This window comes from Zootoca vivipara, chromosome 3 (genome assembly GCF_965207765.1).
Source record: "Zootoca vivipara chromosome 3, rZooViv2.hap1.1, whole genome shotgun sequence".
In the NCBI taxonomy this organism is placed as follows: domain Eukaryota; kingdom Metazoa; phylum Chordata; class Lepidosauria; order Squamata; family Lacertidae; genus Zootoca; species Zootoca vivipara.
Window position 1 is genome coordinate 73,470,141 of NC_142586.1, and position 25,150 is coordinate 73,495,290.

The window sequence follows — 25,150 nt, forward strand, 5'->3', positions numbered from 1 at the left end:
TAAATGATGCACCAGAGTTTAGATCACTGCAGAGATAGTCGCTCGTTGAAAGACATTTGCTGCCACCATGTGGCAATGCTTCCCCCATTCCTTTTCTTCTTTTTCTGTAGACTTCTATGGCATGATCTAAATTGCCAGCTGTTGAGTGCATTAACAAGTGCCAATAAAACCTAACTGCAACATTTTTCTCCTTCTCTGAACATCCCACATAGGATATATTATATGTTGTTTTATTTGTGTGTGGGGGGGGGAGAGAAGAGAATGGATACAGTTCAAATTATCTTGGCATGATAGACTAACTACAGAAAGGAGATTCTTTTTTTACTTTATCATTTCTAAGCAATTACTTTTGAATAGATGCTGTCTGAATTTTTTTTCTTCCATACTAAGAGACACATGAAAGTACCAAGCCAGAAAGGAAAACTGGCTGGTCATAAATGAGGAAGAAAAACTGGCTGTTTATCATAGTAATAATGAAATAGAGTTTTTAGAAGAGCTCTAAAGCTTGAAATGCTAAGCCTAAAAGGAGCTTTCCTACAACATAAGGAGATATCCAACATGAAATAGTCTTATGTCACAGCTTAGATTTCATCATGATGTAGCTCTCTGCTGGTACACGTGCTTGGATGCAGAAGGTCCCAGGTTCAATCCCTGGATTCTCCAGGTAAGGATGAAAAAAAAATCCTGTTTGGAAACCTGGAGAGCTGCTGGGCAAGATGAAACACTGCTGTCACTTGGTATAAGCCAGTTTTCTAGGCTGAACTTTCACTGAGGGCTCATTTGTAGCACAACCAATGACATGAGTTTCATGTGTCTAGAGCAGGCATAGGCAAACTCCGCCCTCCAGATGTTTTGGGACTACCACTCCTATCATCCCTAACCACTGGTCCTGTTAGCTAGGGATGATGGGAGTTGTAGTCCCAAAACATCTAGAGGGCCAAGTTTGCTTATGCCTGGTCTACAGGGTATCCATTAAAAAAAACAGCAGTTATAGTTAGGGTTGCTAACTTGTTGTTGTTGTTTTTTTTTTTTAAAAAAAAAGAAAAAAGCCCAGCAACATTTGCTGTGTCTTTAAAAGCAGCTAGATCTACAGATCTGAGCAGGGCTAAAGTGTTGGCTGATCATTTCCACAAATCAAGTGGATGCATAGCTGCCAAGTTATCCCTTTTTTACAGGGATTTTCCCTTATGCTGAATAGGCTTCCTCGCGAGAAAAGCGAAAACTTGGCAGCTATGAATGGATGCTAAAGGCGCAGGAGAAGGCTAGGCTGGGTTTCCTCCTGGCCCATTTGCAATTCCAGTTCCAGTGGGCACAAAGAATGACACAGTACCTTCCACGTTTGCTTCAAATGCAGGAAACATACTGAGCAAACGTCTCCTTTGTGTGCATGGAACGTTTCTCAACACTGGAGATAGATGGGTGGTCCCTGCTCTCCCAGAGCTGTAGGTGCTCCACCTACTTCCTCTCTAGTTTTGGATCAGATACATCATAGGAAAAGATGGTTTAGACCACAGCTTCTTGGGCTTGCTGATCAGAAGGTCAGTGGTTCAAATCCTCGCGATGGGGTTAGCGCCCGTTGCTCTGTCTCAGCTCCTGCCAACCTATCAGTTTGAAAGCATGCCAGTGCAAGTAGATAAATAGGTACCACTGCGGTGGGAAGGTAAATGGCATTTCCATGTGCTCTGGCTTCTGTCTCAGTGTTCTGTTGCACCAGAAGCAGTTCAGTCATATTGGCCACGACCCAGAAAGCTGTCTATGGACAAACGCCAGGTCGCCTTTGACTGGACCTAACCACTTAGGGGTCCTTTACCTTTATTTACATCATAGGGACAGACATTTTAAGCAACAGCCAAAGATATTTAAACTATAATTCTGTATATGCTTTTTTGGGAATAAACCCTGATGAAATTAGTGAAACGTATCTGCATAGGATTGCAGTGTAGAAGTGTATTTTAAGAATAAAAATGCTATGAGTGAACGTCTCCTGGAGGCACCTAGCTAGCTGTTAATAATTAAACCTCCATGTCCCATAGATCCCACAGAGTTTCATTGTGTATTGGTGAAAATGTGTGTGGCTGCTGCGTAGCAGCGGAAACCTGTCAAATGCCAGCATCCGCTCTGCATCAGCAATAAGGATCGGCGGCTTACTGCTAGAATTGAAGGATGTCCCTGTCATTTAAAATCACCTTGGTAGCTGGGGAGAGACGAAGCCTGCTTTTTTGATGCCATTCAGTGCTAAAGAACTTTACAATAATGTCTGCTTCTGTTCCAGCAAAAAAGCCTGGAGTGCAGAGTACATTTGCAGAGAGTTTGGAGAGCATTGTGATGTTGAAAACTGTCAGATATTAATGTAATTGCCCAGGAGATCTCTGATACCGTTAAGGTATTCAGACAGATGCCTTTGTACAGTACAGAGCATTCTGCAGCTAGTTACTTTGGGGAATGAATCCAAATCAAGTGCACAGAGCAACTAGACTGAAAGTCTTCCACATGCCTGAGGCCAGACACACTTGTATTTTGCAGTATTTAAGAACTTGCTTCAGCAGAGTGTTTCAAAATTAACCTTCCTCCTAGCCACTTGCAGAGAACCTCTCTTTGCAGCAATTAATTCTCTGTAGCCTGTAGGCTTTTGACTTCTACTGGAAAGGATAACGTGCCCTCAAAACAAACACGACAAATTAATCACGAGGCTTTCAAATGAATTCTCTCTGCGTGATGGGGAAATTTACATTATAAAGTTGTCACAAATAAGGGCTGCAAGTGTGCAAAAAAGAAGAGACTGGGAGGCCTGCCTGGTAAAGAAAGCTCAAGTAAAATTGCTGTCACTGTCAGAGGCAGCACAAGCAGATTATCAGATATCACCGATCGACAACATAGAATGGCTGCGTCCATCGTGACCTGCTTGTGAATTATCAGGTGCATCTATGTGGCTGCTGTGGTAGCAGGAGACAGAATGACTAGATGGCTGCAGCTACCTCCCATTTGTATCCCACCTTCTTTCCAAGGAGACAGGATGGCATGCATAAGATTATCTCATTTTGTCCTCACAACAACAAAATGAGGTAGGTTCGACTGAAAAGCACTGAAAGTAATGGCACAACATCCTATCCTCTTCTGTTATAATCACACTGACTTTTCTTGACCTTCGACAAGCCTTTTCTATCAGAACACCCCTTGATCCAAATTTGCCCTGGAAGCATTTCACCAGAGCCAGCCCAGCCATTAGGCAAGGTGAGGCAGAAGTCCCCTGGGCTGCATGCCTGTGGGTGCTCTGCCTGCCCCATGAGATCTCACCCAAAATTGGCAAGATCTTGCCTCGACTTGGCACCAATCCACTAGTGGTAGATGTGGCAGGGTGTGCAGCAGCGGCAGAGTAGGAGGCAGCAGGAGCAGGTAGGTTTGGGGGGGGGTGTAGCATCAGCAGCAGGACAGGGCAGTTTCACTTCAAATGGCAAAACAGGATGTGCTGCCCCTGCAATTTAAATAATGGTTTTTCATCTGATTCACCCAATGAAAATGTTTGCACAAATTAACAATTAATGTTTTGTTTGTCTGGCCTATGGAGACATGAACGTTGGTGGGGATTTCAACAGTTTGGTATCATTTTTGTATGTTTTTCTGATTTTAAATATTTCATATATCTATGTATTTTAGGATGCTGTTTATTACTGCATGCAAGGCATTTTTCCATTTTGTTGGCTGCTCCAGGCTCCCAGGGAGGAAGGGCAATCATTATATAGTAAATCATTATGTAGTGGGACGCAGGTGGCACTGTGGGTTAAACCACAGAGCCTAGGGCTTGCTGATCAGAAGGTCGGCGGTTCGAATCCCTGTGACGGAGTGAGCTCCTGTTGCTCGGTCCCAGCCTAGCTCTTGCCAACCTAGCAGTTTGAAAGCATGTCAAAGTGCAAGTAGATAAATAGGGACCACTACAGCGGGAAGGTAAACGGCGTTTCCCTGTGCTGCTCTGGTTGGCCACATGACCTGGAAGCTGTACGCCGGCTCCCTCGGCCATTAATGCGAGATGAGCACACAACCCCAGAGTCGGTCACGACTGGACCTAATGGTCAGGGGTCCCTTTACCTTTACCTTATGTAGTAGTAATTACAATAACAGCAGCATCTTAATAGTTACCCTACAACAGTTACAGGACGCAGGTGGCACTGTGGTCTAAACCACAGAGCCTAGGGCTTTCCGATAAGAAGGTCGGCAGTTCAAATCCCTGCAACGGGGTGAGCTCCCGTTGTTTGGTCCTAGCTCCTGCCCACCTAGCAGTTTGAAAGCACGTCAAAGTGCAAGTAGTTAAATAGGTACTGCTCTGGCGGGAAGGTAAACGGCGTTTCCGTGTGCTGCTCTGGTGCGCCAGAAGCAGCTTAGTCATGCTGGCCACATGACCTGGAAGCTGTTTGCGGACAAACACTAGCTCCCTCGGCCTATAGAGCGAGATGAGCGCGCAACCCCAGAGTCGTCCGCGACTGGACCTAACAGTCAGGGATACCTTTACCTTTACCTTCCAACAGTTACACAACCCTGAGTTGGTTTCAAGGAAAGGCAGAATGCAAACATGACAGAAAAGCAACCTCAGTTTTCTCACTTCTGGCAGACATACTCATAAAGCCAGCAGCTTGTGTGTGTGTGTGTGTGTGTGTGTGTGTGTGTGATGTGTGTGAAGTTAAACAGTCCCATCATAAAAGTAGTTTTTCCTCCCTCTGGCTTGCGTGGCCAAAACCCCAGTCTATGTGTGACCTGGTACAAATGTGTCTAAGGCCAGCCCTGCATGGAAGTAAGCAAGGAGGCCACATGTCTTCTGTCTAGACTGAGGGAACTAGAAATAGCCCTGAAATATGTCATTTTCATACTGTAAATGACAGCTGAAAATCAAGAGGGCGTAACAAATAAGAGAGTGAGAAACTGGCAGGAGCATAATTATTTGTGGAAACGCAAGATGGTGCTGCTCAATTCATTTACCTAATTTGCATTATTTTCTCCAGCCAAGTATCAGAGAAAAGGCTGCTAGAATATTTTCCTATATAACCACATCACAGTCAGAGGCAATACGCCTCTGAATACCAATTGCCGGGGAATATGGCCTTCAGTTTGATCCAGCAAGACTCTTCTCACGTTCTTATGAAACAGGTTCTTTTGCCCTGCTATTCCTCCATATGCTGAATGCTCTCAGTCAATATGAATAGAAAAAGCATTTAACATATGTAACTGTGTGCTGATGAGGAGACATTATTATGATTGAGGATCCAAATACACTGTAGGGTTGCCATATTTTCTTTGGGGGGGGGGAGAGTGGAATCACCCAAAAAAGTTGCTGGGCTTCTTTTGGGAAAGTTGTTGGGCTATTTGGGTGGGGGGTGGGAATCAGGCAAAGAAAGTTGTTGAGCTTTTTGGAGGGGAAGTTTCAAAAATCCAAACATATCACTTTAAACAGTCATGTTTTAAGTCTACTTTGTTAAAATTCATCCATTTTCCCAAGAAACACAGGCCACAATATAGACAGTACTGAGAGTGACAGACCAATTGCCTGCTTGGGTGTAAAGTAGCTCCCCATATTCTACATTCATTTCCTAAAAATGATATTCCCAATATACAGTTCTGCAAAACTGAGAACAGCTAGTAGAAAACTGTATACATTTATCATGAAATGCAGTTCTTTCTTCTTTTTTACTGCTCCTATACTGTATACACAATCCCACAAATAAAAAATAACAAGTGCCTGGGCTTGCTTTTCTCCTTCTTTCTCCCAAACCCTTTCCCTTCTGTTCAGTGTCTTTTAGATTATAATCCTTTTATTTAGATCTTCATAAATTGCTCTGAAGGCCTTTTTATATTTATTTATAATAAATTGTATAAACCTCCCACTTATATAAAATGTCAAGGACCTGCACAGCATTATATGCAAGCACAATTAATCATAAAATACTGTACCATAAAAATACGTGGTAAAATGCTATAGTTTTAAAAAGCAGATTCAAGTACTCATTTTGCATTTTTGTTCACTGCCTAATTCTTTCACAACCAATGGGAATGCAAAAAGGAACAGCTTAATACATTCTAATAGAAGAGTTTACTTACTGAGCATGAGAAATACAATCATAGTTGGGTGCTGGATTTTGCATATTTCCTTCTTTTTGACTGCCAGCCTTTAAGTAACAGGATCTAATTTCTCCTTTTAGGGAAAAAAAAGCCACCGTCAGTTCAGTGGTGCAATTATTTGTTCACACACTGAATTTTAAGACTGTAAAATAACAGAATTGGAAGGGAACATGTGGATCAAACCTTGTGATGGAAGCACTGATCTTGCCCTAAGGCAGTGATGGCCAAATGTGGCCCTCCAGTTGTTTTGGGACCACAACTCCCATCATCCCTAGCTAACAGGACCAGTGGTCAGGGATGATGGGAACTGTAGTCCCAAAACAGCTGGAGCACCAAGTTTGGCCATCACTGCCCTAAGGTATCCTTGCCCTTGACCAGCACACTCCTTTAAGGTGGAATTTCATTACGACAACCCATGGCTGCAGCAGTCTTGTAAACACTCTGGACTGCATGCATGCTTTGATGCAAGTCATACCACAGCTGCCCACTACTCAGCTTCCTCCCGTTTTATTTATATGAGGGGTGGGCAGATTTCAGGCTTGTGGAATCTACCTTGTTACTAAGACCCAGTAACCAGAACCAGGTGAAAAAGATATACACATCCAATCAATTATTCCCAGAATTTGTTTTGAGGACCAGAACAAAATGGAGGTCCCAATCCTTCCCCGCTTCACTTTCCCCATTTTAGCAGTATTAGTGAGGAGGATGGAGGAAAGTAATTTTGTGGTTGTTATTATTAAACAGAAAACTTTGCTTGTCTACTTCAAAACCAGAGATCTACCAGAAGATCCTGATCTACCTTCTGTCCACTCCAATAGACACTGTAGGTTCTGAGAAAAAAGGAAGGGGGAGTCTGCTGTGGTGAAGAAGCAGGGGTGATGCTCTATTCAATCTGCTACTCCACAAATCATCTAGACTTTGGCAGGGTAACCACCAAAGTCAACGAAGCTCTGGAATCCACTTGCAGCGACCGTTTGTCAACATTTCAGCATTATTCAGCTGTTAATTCATTCCCTTACCCCAATTTGAATTAGAATGTTTTAGCCCACACCTGCCTGCATTTAATTAGCAAATGAGAAGCGTCTTTCCCATTCATACCAGTAGGTGTTCCCTTCTGGGAAACTCCAGTGTGGACAAGACCCAAGTTCTAGAATCCACTTTGCTTAGTGAGTCTGTGTGTATGTTTGGGGCATATGAATACAGCGACCTAAGCGATCCACCCAGAGTATGAACCCCTTCTGCATACAAGGCTTGGGATCTCATGCCCAGGTACTTATATAATCATTCTACAATCCAATAAATGTTGAATGCATTTTGCAAAACAATTAAGCAACCTTATTCATGGAAACCTCTCCTTTTCTCCTAAGTTCTCTATGGAGCTTACCATTTTCATCTATGAAGACATGCATTGCATCCACAGACATCTCTTCTTGCATAGAAGCCTCAGGCCCACTTATGACTTGCAACAGGGAACTATCTTGCTGCGAAGTAACCCGGTAAATGATCTGCCTTTGCCTGGTGCTCTGGTAACTAGGCACAAAAGCAAAATAGAGACACTGAAATTAATTATTCTCACTGTAAGCAACCAATATGAATCATTTCAGGCACAGTAAATGAGGAGAAGAAACTTCTTACTGAGCAGTGAACTTGACAGGCTCTGGGGCAGTTGGATTAATACTCCCAGAGTCTTGAGTTTGCATCTCTGGCTTATCCTGCTTTGGAGATCCATGTGCACTGTTTTTATCCATTTCTGGAGTTTCTTCCTTTTTATCTGTTGTGCAGCCATCTAAAAAACAGAAAGGCTGCTTATACAAGAGGCTGGAAACGTGTTGTTTTCATGCTCTCTCTTTTTGGGAGAGCAAGAGAATTTTTGATAAGGAATGAGACACCCAAACTACGAAAACAACTACTGTACAGTCTGGCAGACAATTTTTCAAAGTCATATAGTATTCAGAACAGGTTGGGTCGAGGATCTGTTTATGTCAGGTGGGTTACCTGTGAAGCTCAGATTAGTTTCATGTGAATGGGAAGGAGGGAGAAAAACAGTTGAGAAACCGGGTGGCAGAGAGAAAGAGAAAAGTAACATGGCTTTTGAATGGGGGGGAAAAGTCCCCCAATCCTGGCTTATAAACTTCTATATAGCACCATGTACATAGCTAGTGATGGAAAAGTAATAAAAAAATAATAATATAAGTGGTTTAAATCTTTTCCTTGCCATCTTTTTCTTTATGATTCCATGAATTTGTGTCAGTGGCAAAATGACCCATGACTAGAACCTGCAGGCAACGCTAACATAAATAAACACCCCCCTCATTATTTTGCTTTTTGAATTTCACTTACACTGCAAGTGTAAGCATATTTATTCAGAACAGGGCTTAGTGGGGCTGACTTCAGAGCAATCACAGCACAAGTTCCAGTACAAGGAGACACTGTCGTATAGGAGCTAATCCAAGGTACTAGCTAACACACCTCTCTGGCTGTGGCTGGACAAAGCAGCACAGGATTGCACAATTTCATGTAGTGTTTCAGAGATTTTGTACATCTATTTCCGCCACAGAGGACCTCAAAGCGGTTTATCCAGCACAAATCATAACGTACAATGAAAACATCAATTACACAAACGGGGGTTTTTGTGTGTAACTCATTTGTTTGTGGTTTAAGAATCTTCTGTATGGCACACAACAGCATTTGGTACTCCATTTTCAGCTTTAAAAAATACCATGCTTTATATTCTGGACTGGATTGTATATTGCTATCTGCTACCATCCCTTGACTGGCAAGTTGCTCTTAATGCAAGTGCTCAGAAATGCCTTAAGTGCAGAGATGGTTCATAATTTTGAAAGCGTGCAGCATACCTCCAGTTATCCGCTTATCTTTCGCAGTCTCTGGTTTGCCATCAGACGCGGTTGCCTTTGAGGTGTTAATGGATTCCAGCAGCGAGACGAATTCCAAGAAATTAGATTCGTTTGGCACCTGTCCTTCTTTAGCTTCCAGGTCAGACTTAGAGGTTGGCAAAAGCTTCTCTTTATCACTGACTGTCTCTGAGGAATTCTTACTTAAAAATACATCAGTCCCGCTGTCCACACTGAGCACACGAGCATGCCTTTTCTCATGAGCTGTTTTGTAAGAGGGTACGCCCAAATTCTGCTGCCCTTCTTTGGAATGTAAAGCCAGGACTTCTACGTTCTCAGAAGCATTCTCCGGGCAAGTGCTTACTTTTTCGTGATTATCCATTGGATTGTCACCGTTCTCTTTTGCATTATTGTCCTGTTCGCCAGATTCATAGCCCGAACACTGGTTGGATGAGGCATCTACGTTTAAATTGTCTGGCGTTCTCAAACTTTCGCTTGCTTCTTGATAAGCCTGGCCTCCACTATCATCAGATAGTTCAAAAGTGATGGCAGGGATTCTCATCCTTTCACTGCTTTGCTTACTGTGTTGGTCTGCCATGACAACACCAGACTCTGGATCCGAGCTGGATCCGACTTCAGCTCCCAAAACTTGCAAATGGCGCGAGCCATCTAGGTCGGTGGTTGAGTTCTGGGTGCTACTCATGGTGATCACAATTTTAATTGGCTCATGTAGTGTAAGTGGATCTCCAGAGAGAGAGTTGTCAATGAGAGCAACAGCTACCTCGCTCTCGGAATCATCAAGGTGGACCTTCATGTCATCAAGGTAGGAACTTTCCAGAGGTCCATCCATTCCCTTGGCTGCCACCGTATTACACTGTGGGCAACTAGTGGTAGTGATGTCTTGAGCAGACGCACCCAGCACTTTTTCTCTCCGGAAACACTTTGGGTTGCTTAGATGCTCAGAAAAGATGACTGAATTATCAGTGCTCCAAGACTCAAAGGAAATGCCAGCTTTTATAATGTCATACTGAGACAAGGAAAGATTGGGCAATTTCTTAACCACACCTTTATCAAGAGGTGTATCCTCCACTGCACTATAACTAGAAAGCTGCACCTTCTCGTCCTTTTCACTGGTTGCAGCGCTGATAAATGTCTCCATGGCATTTGGCTTAGCCACTATTGCTGATGTGGTAGAACTTGACATAAGTGCCATAGAAGCAGACAGAATATCTGCTTTGACACAGGGTGAGGTAGATGAAACCGGTAGGGCAGGCTGGTCTTCCAGAAGCATTACTCCTAATAAGAAGGGACACAAACATATGTGAAAATCTGTCACGCTAGGCAGTCCAGAAAATCCCCACTAGAATCAATGGGGCAGTACACAACTAAGCCTTTAAGTCCTATTGTTTTCAGTGGGGCATGAACATGCTCTCTAAACAAAGTATAAATGGTAAGCATTTACAAGTTATACAAAGTTCACTGTCACCATTTATTTTAGGAACATGCTCTAAACTAGGCATCCCCAAACTTCGGCCCTCCAGATGTTTTGGACTACTATTCCCATCATCCCTGACCACTGGTCCTGTTAGCTAGGGATGATGGGAGTTGTAGGCCAAAACATCTGGAGGGCCACAGTTTGGGGATGCCTGCTCTAAACTCTGAGGGGTACAGTTTTGGGGGCAAAACACTTTTAACAATAGTAAGAAACCTTATCTATAAGGTACCTTTCAGATCTTCAATTGTTTCTTGTGCTGGCAGCTCCTAAAAATGAAGCAAATGGATTATGTGATCCATGTTATATTTAAAATGTGCATAATTTAAAACAGAGTACTTTAGCAAATCATAGTAAGTACCATATAAGCTATATCCCACTTAAAATCAATGGCAAAAATCATAAAGACAGAATACAAGGATTGCACCCAATATCTCATAGATGTCTCAGGGTAAGCCATGTGATTACTCTACATTCAATGAAGGATGTGGTGGTGGTGGTATTGCAACTAATTATTTTGTTCATAGAACATTTCACAACTTAAGAAAGTTTCCCCCCCCCCTTCCAGATATCAAGAGTCAGCAAGCAATACATAAAAAACACATACTAATAACTCTAACTGAATACTTGAAATCTGTAAATTGGAGAATATTGTTGCTGGTGTTATTTGAAATGTATCTGAATCATGACTCCGTCTCAAAGCTCTACACAATTGCTACCCACGCGAGTCAGCTTCCCACTGAGGCCAACATTGGTGTCATCTACATGTACAGAACAGGAAAATGTGGCCAGGGATGCCCCCACACTGGTTTAATGGGTAAAACCTCACATCAGTGGGTGTTTTTCATTGCCACATTCTAGTGGGTCTGCTTCACACAGAGTTGTGCACACTAAGAAAAGCTTCCCTATTGTCTTCTGCAACTAAGTAAGTGGACCTGTTAGAGCCCCAGAAGAGGGAAGCAGGTGCTAGACTCACCCCAAATGACCCCATCCTCTCATCTCATTCACTAACATAGGCATCCCCAAACTTCAGCCCTCCAGATGTTTTGGACTACAATTCCCATCATCCCTGACCACTGGTCCTGTTAGCTAGGGATCATGGGAGTTGTAGGCCAAAACATCTGGAGGGCCGCAGTTTGGGGAAACCTGAACTAACAGTTATTATCACTATTACAGTACTCAGCATTGATCACATCTTGGGACAAGGGGAGAGAACAAAAGAATTCTGAATCTTTAAATTTCCTTCTCCTTTAGCATTTTTGGCCACTGAATGATGATGATGATTTCATATACTGCTTAATGCCAACATAGGATTCTGTACTTGTAAACCACTTGGAAGGCTACTACATCAGCATTAATATAGACATCCAGAATTAAAATAACGGAATAAAACAAACCCATCAAAACATTAAAATATAGACATCCACTAATAAAATAAGCAATCCAATTAATACACAGTAATTAAAACAGGATCTTTTCAAATTTGCATTGATAACGATGACCAGAACAAGTTCTTATTGGAGCTATATGGATACAACCAAATACCCTGGCCCCACCGTTCCTCTTTCCCTGTCATGTGTACAGCAGTAAAACAAAACGGATGGCACGCCACCACAACACTCTGAATTTTCCTGCCTGACTTCACTAGCTGCTGCTTGCAGGGATGGCAAACCTTGGAGCACAATGACATCCCATCATGCATTTTGCTTTGCTAGGCAAAGGCGATGATGGTATGCTACTATTTTTACAGTAAAACCCACAGTAAATTTTTTATTGTCAGAGAAACCCAGTGGCATAGGTAGAGTGAACAGCATTGCAGAAAAAGGTTTACTAACCAGGACTCCTGAAGAGTGATGAGAGAGTATAGCCTGCACTTTTACGCTGCTGTGGATGGTTGGTGTCGAACCATTACGCTTGAGCTCTTCAAATGCACAACTGTCCCCTATGTTATTGCTATTCAAAAATAATAAAGAACAAAGAAGTCAGGGGTGACTTTTTCTCACAGCGACCATCACCAGTCCTGATCCAAATATATGTGCACATCAGCCTGTCAGAAAATTGGCAGTCAATCAGCGATTCTGCTGGGATTAAATCTACCTCCCCTCCTTCTCCTAAACAGCTGCTTGGCACCATCCATCATTTTCTGACAAACGCAGGACAAACCATGTGTAGAAACCTTTTTGCTCACAGTAAATGATTTGCATGCAGAAGCTTGTTTCCCTACATGTACGTCTCCTCATTATTTCAGATGGCACCGAGAATAACCTTAGACAGTAAGGAAGAAAACTTGCCTGAGATTTATATGCCGGACTGCATTATCTCTTCTACCGTCTTTATTTTGCTTTCCTTCCTTCCATGAGACTTTCTGTTGAATCACTTCTCCTTTGTCAAACATAAGATGCAGGCGATAACTGATCACTTTGATTATCGTGAAAAGCCCAGTCACAGAACTACAGTAGACAAAGGCTGTGACGGTATTGGGAGGGAATGCCTAAACATAAGAATAATGAAGACTTAATGCAACTGATCCATTGGTTTGCCAGTAGATTTCATTTAATTGCAGTGTGACAATTTTAATTTGTAACAAGACTGATTAGTATTGCTAACCCTGGTAAAGTTCTCCTAACAGCTATACAATACTATTGGCATTTACATGGTGCTTTCCCTAAGTGCTTGAAATGTAATTTTACAACAACCCTGTAAGGCAGTGCTGGCTAACCTGTGGCCTTCCAGATGATATTGGACTCCATTGGCCATTTTGGCTGGGGCTGATGGGACTTGGAGTCCCAATAACATCTGGAGAAGTTATGGCATAGGATACCCCTGTTGTAAGGTACAATATTGCTAATCATTTTCATGTTACAGATGTAGGAGGAGCAATGAGGCTGACGAGATTTTACTTTGCCTAAGACCATTCAGTGGCTGATGGAGCAGGAACTTCTTGGCTCATTTTCTTAACCACTACCTAAATCAGCTTACTTGCAGGGATGGGTGTTAGAGTGTTCCATTCACACACACACACACACACACACACAAACACTGTAATTTCTTCAGACTGGCAAGAGATACAACAATTGCAGATACTTTGGTCAGGATCCAAAGAGCCACTCAGCACTTAGTCCAGGGCTGGGGAAGCTTTGGCCCACAAAACCTTGCTGAACTATAACTCCTATCAACCCCAGCAAGCAAAACTGATGTCCAGGGATTATGAGAGTTGCAGTTCAGCAACCCAAAGGTTCCCACGCCCAACATACTCGATATCAGAACAAAATCAAAAGTGAAAATAAGCCTTGGGAAATAGAGGAGCGTTGGTGGATGAATATATTACTGGCATATTGTTAAAATGCACATATTGGGTTTATTATAGCACCAGGTGGGAGAAGGATCGTCACTAGAGTTTTATCATAGGACACCCTCTGAATCCACATAATCCTTCTCTCTCTTCCCCATGCGGTGCCGCCTCCAGCTGCCCACCCGGGGTTGAGCGGAAGCCCTGCTTTCCTCGGGCCCCCTCTCTCTGCCCACATCCCGGGCGCAGGAAGGGAGCTGCGGGGCCGCCTGCCCGCACAGAAGGTGGCTCGGGTCGTTGTCCCCGGGGTTCTGGGCCTCTCCCTCTCCGCCGGCTCCCTCCTCACCAGGTGCATCGCCATCGGCAGCAGGAGCAGGAAAAGCCACAGATAGAGGTGGCAGCTGTTGGTGAACTTGCTCTGCTCCGGATCGTGGTACCAGCCTCCAGTGAGCGCCGCCCACACTCCCTGCCGGAGCAGCTGCACGGCTTGGGACACCATGGCCGACCCCGGCAGCCGCCGCCGCCGCCTCACACTCCCGGTTGTTGCTGGTCCCGGCCGCCACCGCCGCCGAGATGCTGCCTGGAGCCGGCCGCCAGGACCTCCATGCCGGATGCTAGGATTTTCCCATCATGCTCCGCGGCGCCCTCTATGCCAGCGGTCCCTGGGATGGGAAGCTCCGCCCACCACGCCTTTCGCAGTACGCGGCCGCCCGGACGCGCGAGGGATTCCCACGCTGGGCGCGTAGCTCCTTTCTGCCCGTTTTCTCCTTTGCCTGCGAGCTGCGCCTTGCTCCTCTGCGTCATACCCTCCTGCCGCTCATCGGTTCTCCATGGCTGGACTCCCGATCTCTCCGCTTTGGAAGATTTCACGACCCCTGAAGAATCCCGAGAACTGTGGTTTGCTAAGGGGTCTGGGAAGAGAAGCTCCGTGCGGGCGAACTACAGCTCCCAGGATTCTTTGGCGTCACGCTGCCCTTCTCTCCTTCAGTTCCTCCCCAGTTTAGTTTCCAGGGTGCAGCCGATGTCGTTCACCCCTCCATTCCCAGCGCATTCTTTCCCCCTGCCTCTTCCCAATGAGGATCGTTAGCTTTGCCGTAACTTCAGATGTGGCTGAATTGCAACCGCCGCTGCCCCTGATCTTGCTGGCCGGGAATGGTGGGTGATTATAAGTCCAATGGAATCTAGGGACCCAGAAGGAGTAGGAGAAGGGTGGCCTCTTTCTGCTTAATACGTTTCCGAATCTATCATAAATAAATAAATATTATTTAGAATGCAAGCTTGCCTGTTTGATGCTTACTATTAAGCACCTAAAGGTTGCACTACATGTGTACTGTACAGTACTGTGGACGCAATGCAAAGCAGACGTGAGCATTCCAGCGAGAGAAAGCTTTATGTGCTTCACAATATATCCACTAGGGGGTGCGATAGGAGAACTTTTCTATATACAGCACCTCCAGAAACAGTATTGAAAGGAAGATAGAAATTCTATTTTATTGCTTCTCTCGCTTATGTATTTTGACACACAAGTTTTACCACCACTGCTTTCAAAATAACTCGGAATATGTAAGTCATTTAACTGTTTTCTTTACTGCTGTGTTGACTTTTGGGAACTCTCAGTTTTATTGTCAAGACATTTCCCCTTGTTAGCTTTTCATCTTCACAAGAATTATTTCCCTTTGTCCCATCATCAGTGTGACTGCTTCACCTTCCCACTTTCTCCATGGTGTCTTATCCTACCTCTCTTCTAGGTCTTGGAATTGCCTATCTATGCCCCTTGCCATCCCCCAGCCCCACAGGCACACACTTATGCCCTCCTCTCCCCTGCCCAAGCCCTCTGCTCCTCTGGTTTACTTAGCCCCAGATGTAGTGAATGCCTGTTACAATGTGTACTATAATATACTATAATATACTATAATATAATATACTACAATGATTACATGAGAGTATATATGAAAATACAGTCTTTCAATGTCCATAGACTTTGCAAGATTCAGCCTGGACATTTTCAAGCAATTCATCTAAAATATTATTTAATACCATAGTGAACAGTCGATAACTTTTCATCACTTTAGCTTATCTTCATCTGGTGAAATAAAAAGGATCTGCACATTGTATGGGCTGACATGGATGGATTTATTACATTACCAAAGATCACAAATAGAATAGTTTTGTATTTCACTATATCACAGAAAAGAAATAAAAAGAGGGGAGGAATTGCAGCCCATGTAAACTCCCAGCCCATCACTGTGTAACAGCAAGTCTGAAATTTCACACAGCCACTTCTGACCAAACGACCATGCACACAAATCAAATTCACATTGGATAAATTCTCAAGAGGTGCTAAAACCCACCTCTTACAATCCTTAAAAAAAGAAGAAGAAAAAAACAGTTCAAGAAATTGGACAAATGGAGTTTATCTCCCAGCCCAGCAGATGGAATGGCACCTCTCTCCTTCCCTGTTGCAACCTGACAATTGAAGGAGTGGAGGAGTCAAATATGCTAGATAATTTGGGGGCTGAGGGACAATGAGCCCTGCACATTTTGCTTGCAAGTGGGCTGTTATTGGACAGTTTTGAACACAGCTCTACACATACAATATATATAAGCCCACATTCATGACGGCAGGAACGTCATAATTCTAGATGGTCCATTTTGAACTGCTCTTCAAGCAGAATTGCAGTGTCTTTGGCTTTAATTCACCCTCCTCAAGCATCCATTCAGTTTCAACCAGCTCCCTATTAGCATTACTCTGGAGGCCAAGACAAGGCTCCTCTGTACTAAGCAGCTTAACAAGAAACCTCAAGATAATAATGTCTCAATGAACTCAAAAGATAATTGTACCTGGCAGCATTTAACATTTTCTCTGTGGCTGGCAGAATTTCCTGCCAACATGCTCCTCCTACATGAATTGGTCTCCAGGGAATACATAATTTCTTTTAGTCTCTGCAGACTGATGGCAAGTGGTTCATTTTTTAGCGTTTGCTCTCTTGATTGGTTAATTGAACTGGCTGTCAGTGGCTGACATATGTTTATTTTATGCTGACTTGGGTTTTATTGCTGAATGGTTGCTGGGTTGGCTTTATTGTTATATTTGTTGTGTTTTAATACTTGTTTTACACTATCATTGTATGTTACTTAGTGAATCTTTTTATTATTATGTGACTGGTAAAGGTAAAGGTACCCCTGACCTTTAGGTCCAGTCACGGACAACTGTGGGGTTGCGCGCTCATCTCACTCTATAGACTGAGGGAGCCGGCATTTGTCTGCAGACAGATTCCGGGTTGTGTGGCCTGCATGACTAAGCCGCTTCTGGTGAACCAGAGCAGCGCATGGAAATGCTGTTTACCTTCCTGCCGGAGCAGTACCTATTTATCTACTTGCACTTTTGGGGTGCTTTCGAACTGCTAGGTGGGCAGGAGCTAGGACCAAGCAATGGGAGCTCACCCCGTCGCGGGGATTCGAACTGCCAACCTTCTGATCAGCAAGCCCTAGGCTCAGTGGTTTAGACCACAGAGCCACCTGCGACTGGTAAATGCAAATAATAAATAAATGCTGCCAAGCCGAGGAAGTTTTCCTGGAGGTTCCTAACACCTTCCTTTTTTTCTTGAAAACAATGCTATGGTTCTATAGTTCCTTCCAGATATCACCCCTAAAAGTGGCATTACTATTCAATTTTTTTTCCAAAGCACTCCCAAATCCCACACATACAACAGTGGCCTGAAAGAGTCAACAAGGTTGCAATCTTATGCTCACTTACTTGGCAATAAAAAGTCAATAAGACTAGACATATATTGGAAATATCTGATATTATTATTATTACTACTACTACTACTATTCTTTAATCAATTTATACACTACCCTTTAACCCAAGATCCCAGGGAGATGTACAACATTAAAAACATTAATTTACATAGCATAATAATAAAAAGGAATAAAACAACCACAGAAAAAACATAATAAAATAAGGCCATAAAATAAAAAGGCCATAGATTGTTTAATGGATGAAGGCCTGGGCAAGGAAGAATGTAACCTCAATAAGTGACCTAATAAGTGTCTTGCACACATTTTCCTAGGAGTAAACCATACACAGATCCAGATTGGAGTCCCTAAGACGATTCAGTGGCACCTTGTATGCCTCCTTCCGGCAACTCCTGCAGGCTTGCGTCCCAGAGGGTCACTTTGGTGCTGCTATCACAGCAGTTTGACTTCACCCCCAGAGGCATACTCCATTGTCTCTCAAGACAGACTGATGCCAACAAACCCCACTGAATGCAACAATTCCAAATATTTTCTCAGGCTATAAACAGGGATTGTTGGGAAGGAGGTAAAGTATCAGATGAGATAGACCAGGCATCCCCAAACTTCAGCTCTCCAGATGTTTTGGACTACAATTCCCATCTTCCCCAACCACTGGTCCTGTTAGCTAAGGATCATGGGAGTTGTAGGCCAAAACATCTGGAGGGCGGCAGTTTGGGGATGCCTGAGATAGACAGTGGTTTTACTTCCTGATCTTCATTCCAGGTTCATTAGTGGGGAAGCTGTAGCCCAGTGTTAGAGCATCTGCTTTGCATGAAAAAGTTCAGTGGCTCAGTTCCCAGCATCTCCAGGCTTACTTCATAAGTCCTATGCAATTGTGTTGCAAGTATCAGCAGCTACACTATCTAGTGAGCACTGATCCTTAGCATGAATCTTACTTATATATTCTGTTGAAAAATATTGGGTATGTACTGTACCTTTATTCATTCTGTTTTGTATATTCTGGTTTATTTTACAGTGTGTATGCAGGTAGCTCAGTTTTGTTATCATTCATTGAATGTATGTCTTGTTTTTTAAAATATTTTTTATTAAAGATTTCTTGAATTACAAAGGTCTGTGCAGTCACTCATACACCCTTGGCCAACCCAAATCTCTCTCACCATCAAAAGAACATAAGCGAATAAAGCTGACGTCAAGCCCTACATATATTAAGCAAAACAGAAACATCGTCGGATGTATGTCTTGTATCTTACTTCCAGCTGATGAATACTATTATGAAACAGTAGCATCATTTCGGACACTGTCCTTTTGAGGCTTCTGAGACGTCTTCCGTTGAAACTTTTGAGACATCTTCTGTTGATACTTTTGAAAGACTATTGTGAGACTGTCCTTAGACATCTGTTTTGAACACATGGCTTGACGGTCCTCGCTACCGCTCTGTTATATTGTATATAAGAACTTTGATTGGCTTACTCCTATAATTTGAATAATATCATTATTCTATTAGTTTGTAGAAAATATATATTAGCCTACGTGTTGTGTTTGTATTGTTGTGATTAGTTCTTATTGCAACACAGGGGTTTGTTTCTAACTCAATATAAGGCAGATTCCTGTGTACTTGGGTCAGAGGTGTAGGCACAACCTAAATATAGGGCAGTGATTTTACTAGGTTTGCTAGTAAATAAGCTTTGCTCTGTTTCAAATCAGGCATTCATGCCACCAAAGACTGTGCAGTCTAACATGCTCTGCCTAGAATTGTGTCTCGGTATAAAGTGGTCTCAAAACATGGGCAGCTTACAGGAATTGGGCCAAAGCAATTCAAGTGCCCCAGGGATACTATCACTTATGAAGTGCTCTAGCATATTCTTTATCTTTCTGGGAACTGTAGTTTGTTCAGGATTGCTGGGGATTGTAACTTAGTGAGAGGTAAACTACAGTGCCCAGAATTCATTTGAGGGAAGGAATGTGCTTTGAACGTGCTTTAGAAGTATATACAACCCCATCTCTCTCTGAACAACATAGGAGATCCTGACCCCTGCCATGTGCAAGGCTGTTGAAAACAAGCTACCACATTATGATCCCTCGCCCTAGTCTGGAGAGGCAGGAAGTACAGGATTCCAACAGAGGCAGGAGGCAAAGTGGGGCTTTGCGGGTGAAAGTGAGCATCCATTTCACCCCAAAGTACCTCAGAACACGATAGCTTAGTCGGTAGAGCATGCAACTCCTTTATCTCAGTGTCCTGGGTGGGTTCAAGCCCCACGCTGGGCAAAAGATTCCTGCATTACACGGGGTTGGACTAGATGACCCTCAAGGTCCCTTCCAACTCTGTAATTCTACGAGTCTATGACAGGAGTCAGCAACCTTTTTCAGCCCTGGGCCAGACTATATTTGGGGGAGGGAGGAAAATGAACGAATTCCTATGCCCCACAAATAGGAGAATGCATTTTAAATAAAAGCACACATTCTACTCATGTAAAAACACGCTGATTCCCAGACCGTCCACCGGCCGGATTGAGAAGGCGATTGGCCCGCATCCGGCCCATAGCTGTCAAGTTTTCCCTTTTCTCGCGAGGAAGCCTGTTCAGCACGAGGGAATTTCCCTTTAAAAAAATGGAGAACTTGACAGCTTTGATCCGGCCCCCGGGCCTTAGGTTGCCTACCCCTGGTCTATGAAAGAGGTTTACAGGAGTTTCCTGCTGCTGCGTCCCGTCCCCCCCCCCATCACATCCCATTTCTCCGTCTCCGCGCGCGCACCCGAGGGGAGCCCCTGCCCCTGCTCAACAGCCCCCAATAGCCCTAGCCTTCCGGGTTTCAAGCGAAGAGCGAGCCTTGATGCCGGCGCTCCGGTTACACCGCCCGCCCCCCGGCCCTCCTGGCGCCCCTTCCTCTCCCGAAGAGGCTGCTTGGTCTCTGTCGCGCGCCGCTCGCTCCCGCCGCTCCTGCCTCCTGCACCGGGCCAAGGGCAAGAGCAGCCCCAGGCACCTGCCCGGCTTCGCTCTCCGACCTGCGCCCAGAACCTGGCCCCTGCGTCACGTGGCTGGTGCCAGCCAATCGGGGGCCAGCCAGGAGGGTTTTTCTTTTTTTCGGGAGCAGCCGCTGTCGGAGGAGGAGGTTGGCTGGGAAAGTTGCTCTTTCGTCGCTCCGTGTCGCGCGCCCTCGCCCGCCTCTCTCGGCGTTGCTGTTTTGCGCAGAGGGGAGCACGCCGCTCGCCCCCCGGACCTCCGTTTCCCGCCTTCGCTGCCGGAGGCGGGCCGCTTTACCTGTTGCTTCAGCCGCCGCCCCGCCCGCTTCCCTCCGCGCGCCCCTTTCCCTTCCTTCTCCTCACCTGGCCCCTCCTGCCTTCCCTTGGAGACTCCGGAGCGCGCTCGCCTTTTGCCCTTCCGGTCAAGCCTCTTTGACATACCTCTTCCCTTCTTCCGGCCTGCGTTGTCCCCGAACCTTTCTGCTTCCCGTCCCCAGTCTGTAGACCAGAGACCTTTCCACTTCCTCTCTTGCTTGGGCGCCTTCCGCTGAGCCCCTACAGCCTCCCAGCTTAGGCTTCCTGGACTGTGAGACCCTCCCACTCTCCACCTAGTTCTTTCATTCATTTTCTTCTTCCTCGTGACCCTTGCCCTGATCTCCCCCCCCCCGCCAATCCTCTGCCCCCTTCCACACCCCAACTTCCTGCCCTTGGTCTTCCAATGCCTCTGCTGCTTCCTTCTAGCTTGCTCCACTTCTTCTGCCATCAATTTCCTGCCCAGTTGAAGCATTGAGGGGAATGGTCTTCTTTCAGAGGCTTCCCTGACTGTTCCCAATGCTGAGGCCAAAGTGGATGAGATCTGTGCCCCCGCCTTGACCATGGCCTTGGTGAGCTCCGAGGGAGCGGCTGAAGGGACCGCGGGGACCACCGGCCGTACCTCCTGCCCGCTCTGGACCGTGCTCTATGACTACGAGGCCTCTGGGGAAGATGAGCTGAGCCTGCGGCGAGGAGAAGTGGTGGAGGTTCTCTCCAAAGATGCAGCGGTCTCCGGAGATGACGGCTGGTGGGCTGGCAAAATCCGCCACCGCCTCGGTATCTTCCCAGCCAACTATGTGACCTACCAGCCAGGACGCTACCAACATCCCCCACTGGGATTGCTGGAAAAGTCTGGGCATGAAGCCCAAGCCCAAGCTATGGGCGATGGGCGTCCTGTCAGTGGTGAAGACCATTTGGGTTCTCTAGAAGAGATTAACTTCCAGCATCTGGAACTGCAGGAGATCATTGGAGTTGGGGGCTTTGGCAAAGTTTATAAAGCAACATGGAAGGGCCAAGAAGTGGCCGTGAAAGCAGCACGGCAGGACCCAGATGAGGACATCAAGGCCACGGCAGAGAGTGTGAGGCAGGAGGCAAAGTTGTTCTCCATGCTGAAACATCCCAACATTATTGAGCTTCATGGTGTAAGTTTGCAGGAGCCCAACCTCTGCCTGGTCATGGAATATGCTAGGGGAGGACCCCTCAACAGAGCTCTGTCAGGAGCCTCTCCCTCCACCAGTGGGAATCACTGGGGCCGTCGAATACCACCTCATATACTGGTTAACTGGGCCGTGCAGATAGCTCGTGGGATGCTTTACTTGCATGAAGAAGCCTTAGTATCCATCCTTCACAGAGACCTCAAGTCAAGCAACAGTAAGTACAGTGTTCAAATAGTTTAAAAACTGAGTGAGACAAGTTACATTTCCCTTTCCATTTTTAAATGTTGCAATCCTGAACAGCACTGTGAGAAACATTGTGTTCTAAATGAAGGCAATGAAATATATTTTTTCTGTAAAACCTGGATTTGGCAATGCCACAATGAAGCTCTAACCTCTCGAGTCAAGTTGGATAAAAGAGTCAAGTCTCAAAAAGCAAAAGTTTGTATTGGGATTTGAAATCAGTACTGTTTCTTTTCCTATTCAGAATCTGCCTTTCATTTTTTCTATATTACGAGATATTCCAGTTCTGTTGCATGAAGTTTCTTTTCTATTGTCGCAACACCACTGTAGATGCACAAGCTGTTCAATTTTTAGCTGTGTTTGCATTCTTAGAAAACCTCTTACAAGAAAAAGGGTCTGGGTGACATTTTTCCCCTGAAATTTTGGTTTCAGCATTGTTGATTATAAAAACAACAAAAACATTTGTTTGTTTGTTTGTTTGTTTTAGGAGTTATATTTAGACTAGGGCTATTGCTTATACACGTATACACTACCTGGCTTGTAAACATTGAAAATTTAAAATAGTAATGCTGCTCAAATCTGTGGACTGTCGTTGTTGTTTGGTGCCATGTTGTTAAATCTGGGAGGAAGCAATCTTACTTCACCAATAGCTTATTATTGCTTCCAGGTGCCTGAGGTGTTTAATGTCATAATTTGAAGGGCGGTAAGTGTGCAGAACTGCCCCCCCAAAAGTGTCTCATTGTCTTTACCTGTCCTTGTGTACCATGTCAGATGGGTGGGGTAGAAATAATAAACTACTGCTACTACTGATTATTATTATTAATGTGGATTGTGAGGATCAGTGTTGCTTGGGGTGTGGGGTTCGTGCCACATCCTGTAAGCTCATAATGAAGGATCCCATTGCTTTTCAAGTGGAAAAGAGGGGGAAATTCTTATTCTCAAAATATCCTGTTGCAACACGTAGAGTAAGCAATGTTGGAATAGTCTGAAAATTCAAAATGAGTGAAGAACGCTTCCACATTTTCTTGCTACTGCATGGCCAGTTTACTTTGTTAGACCAGTATTTTCTAGTCATTGATATTAAAGGAGGATTTTCCCCCTGTACACACACTACAGTACTGTAGTTACGTTAGTCCCCTTAAGCTTCTGCAATGGCACCCTATTGACTTAATACAGTATAAGGCTGCTGCTTCTCAAGGCAACCACCCATGTTGGATATATAAGCTAATCTCCAAATGGCACCTTAAACCTATGTTATAGTTGCCACAATAGAATAAATTTGTTATTATTTTCATTCCTATGCCACCTTATATTTTAAAGGAAAAAAAATCTCAGAGTGGTTTACAAGATATTAAAAATCCAGAATAAAACAAATTCAAGCTTCAAATAAAATATTTCAGATCCTTCTCTAAGTGACATTTCCCCCATATTTATTTACCTACTTAATTTAAATAGATGCCTCATAGCAGAAGTACTCTAGGAAGTCAGTGTGGTGTAGTGGTTAGAGCATCAGACTAGGACATGGGAGATCAGGGTTCAAATCCTCACTCAGTCGTGAAGCTCACTGGGTGACCTTGGGCCATTGATAGCCTCTTAACCTACCTCACAGGGTCATTGTAGGAATCAACTGGTGGGGGGAGGGTAAACCATGTACTCTGTGGAGAAAAAGGTGAGGCAAATAAGCTCTTCTGTTTACCTGCTTAAGAAAGGTGGAGGGGCTAGCCAGATGGAGATGTCAGCCACCAACCTGGCACCCAGAGTTCTCTACATGGACATGTGCCAGTAGCAAAGTGCAACTGGTGCCTGGCTAATTTCTAACACTGCTGTCTGCCTCTCACACATTGAGTATTTCTTCTCCTTTAGCAGATAATAGCAGTAATAAATGGAATGTTTATTTTTCACAGGGATCCATGAGATCCGCCGGGGGTTGTTGTTTTTCTGTTTTCACAGTTAGTGGACTCTTTGTACAATCCTCCTGGCTGTTTCACATGTGTATGTACATGGCATATAAACTGATTTATTGCTGCCAGTCCACAGCTGAACATCAATAGTAGTTGAAGATCTGAGTTCTATCCATGAAGCCCACACCTTAACTACCCAAAGGAAGCTTTTGTGTTGGGGAATTGTAGCCTGAGGAATCTGCTGTTCTACAGACAAACTGCATAGCAGCTTTCCCACATGCCTGTGTTTAGAGTTTGGTGCACTCATGGGATGAAGCAGGGTGGGGGAAGAATTGCAGACTTTCATGGATTTTGCATAACAGTCGCTCCACAATCAGTCAGTAGACCTCTGCTATCCATGCTGGTTGGAGTAGCAGACTGCAGGTCTCAGCACTGGGATAGTCACAGCCATAATAAGTCCTCTATCTGGAAATTAATTCTTGTTAAGATGGTGGTAAAGGGACCCAGGTGGCGCTGTGGTTAAATCACTGAGCCTAGGGCTTGCTGATCAGAAGGTCAGCGGTTCGAATCCCTGTGACGGGGTGAGCTCCCGTTGCTTGGTCCCAGCTCCTGCCAACCTAGCAGTTCGAAAGCACGTCAAAATGCAAGTAGATAAATAGGAACCGCTACAGCGGGAAGGTAAACGGCGTTTCCATGTGCTGCTCTGGTTTGCCAGAAGTGGCTTTGTCATGCTGGCCACATGACCTGGAAGCTATACGCCGGCTCCCTCGGCCAATAATGCGAGATGAGCGCGCAACCCCAGAGTCGGTCACGACTGGACCTAATGGTCAGGGGTCCCTTTACCTTTAAGATGGTGGTAAAGAGAAGAGTGAGAGAAGTCAGGGACATAGAATAGAAGTGAATAATGAAGTTTTTGAGAAGTAAGGGGAGGGGTTAGATTAGAAACAGACCTTTTCTATTTATATCAGCCCAGTTTCCGCATCACCATAACCCATAGTTAATGTTTACTATGAACATAGAGATCACTCTCTTGATCTGCTGCTCCCCTGGTACAAATGAAAGCAAGAAACTTTGCCATTACATC

The 25,150-nt window shown here is 44.6% G+C and overlaps 2 protein-coding genes across 3 annotated transcripts in view; one reads left to right on the forward strand and one right to left on the reverse strand.

Annotated features, from left to right (window-relative positions):
• The window catches only part of PCNX2 (pecanex 2), a 117,666-nt gene extending 102,687 nt beyond the window's left edge, over positions 1-14,979 (reverse strand). Inside the window, exons 1-8 of the mRNA XM_060272854.2 lie at positions 14,085-14,979; positions 12,741-12,940; positions 12,285-12,402; positions 10,682-10,718; positions 8,961-10,253; positions 7,741-7,891; positions 7,490-7,635; positions 6,085-6,178 (exon numbers count right to left, since the gene is read on the reverse strand). Coding sequence (XP_060128837.2) covers positions 6,085-6,178; positions 7,490-7,635; positions 7,741-7,891; positions 8,961-10,253; positions 10,682-10,718; positions 12,285-12,402; positions 12,741-12,940; positions 14,085-14,237 — 2,192 coding nt within the window. The 5' untranslated portion in view covers positions 14,238-14,979. The remainder of the gene's footprint in view (positions 1-6,084; positions 6,179-7,489; positions 7,636-7,740; positions 7,892-8,960; positions 10,254-10,681; positions 10,719-12,284; positions 12,403-12,740; positions 12,941-14,084) is intronic.
• A 5,583-nt stretch (positions 14,980-20,562) lies between these two features.
• The window catches only part of MAP3K21 (mitogen-activated protein kinase kinase kinase 21), a 36,777-nt gene continuing 32,189 nt past the window's right edge, over positions 20,563-25,150 (forward strand). The window contains exon 1 of one of the 2 annotated variants that reach the window (XM_035108443.3): positions 20,563-22,139. In XM_035108443.3, coding sequence (XP_034964334.3) covers positions 21,332-22,139 — 808 coding nt within the window. In that variant the 5' untranslated portion in view covers positions 20,563-21,331. The remainder of the gene's footprint in view (positions 22,140-25,150) is intronic. The other variant, XM_035108442.3, reaches the window with a different exon arrangement.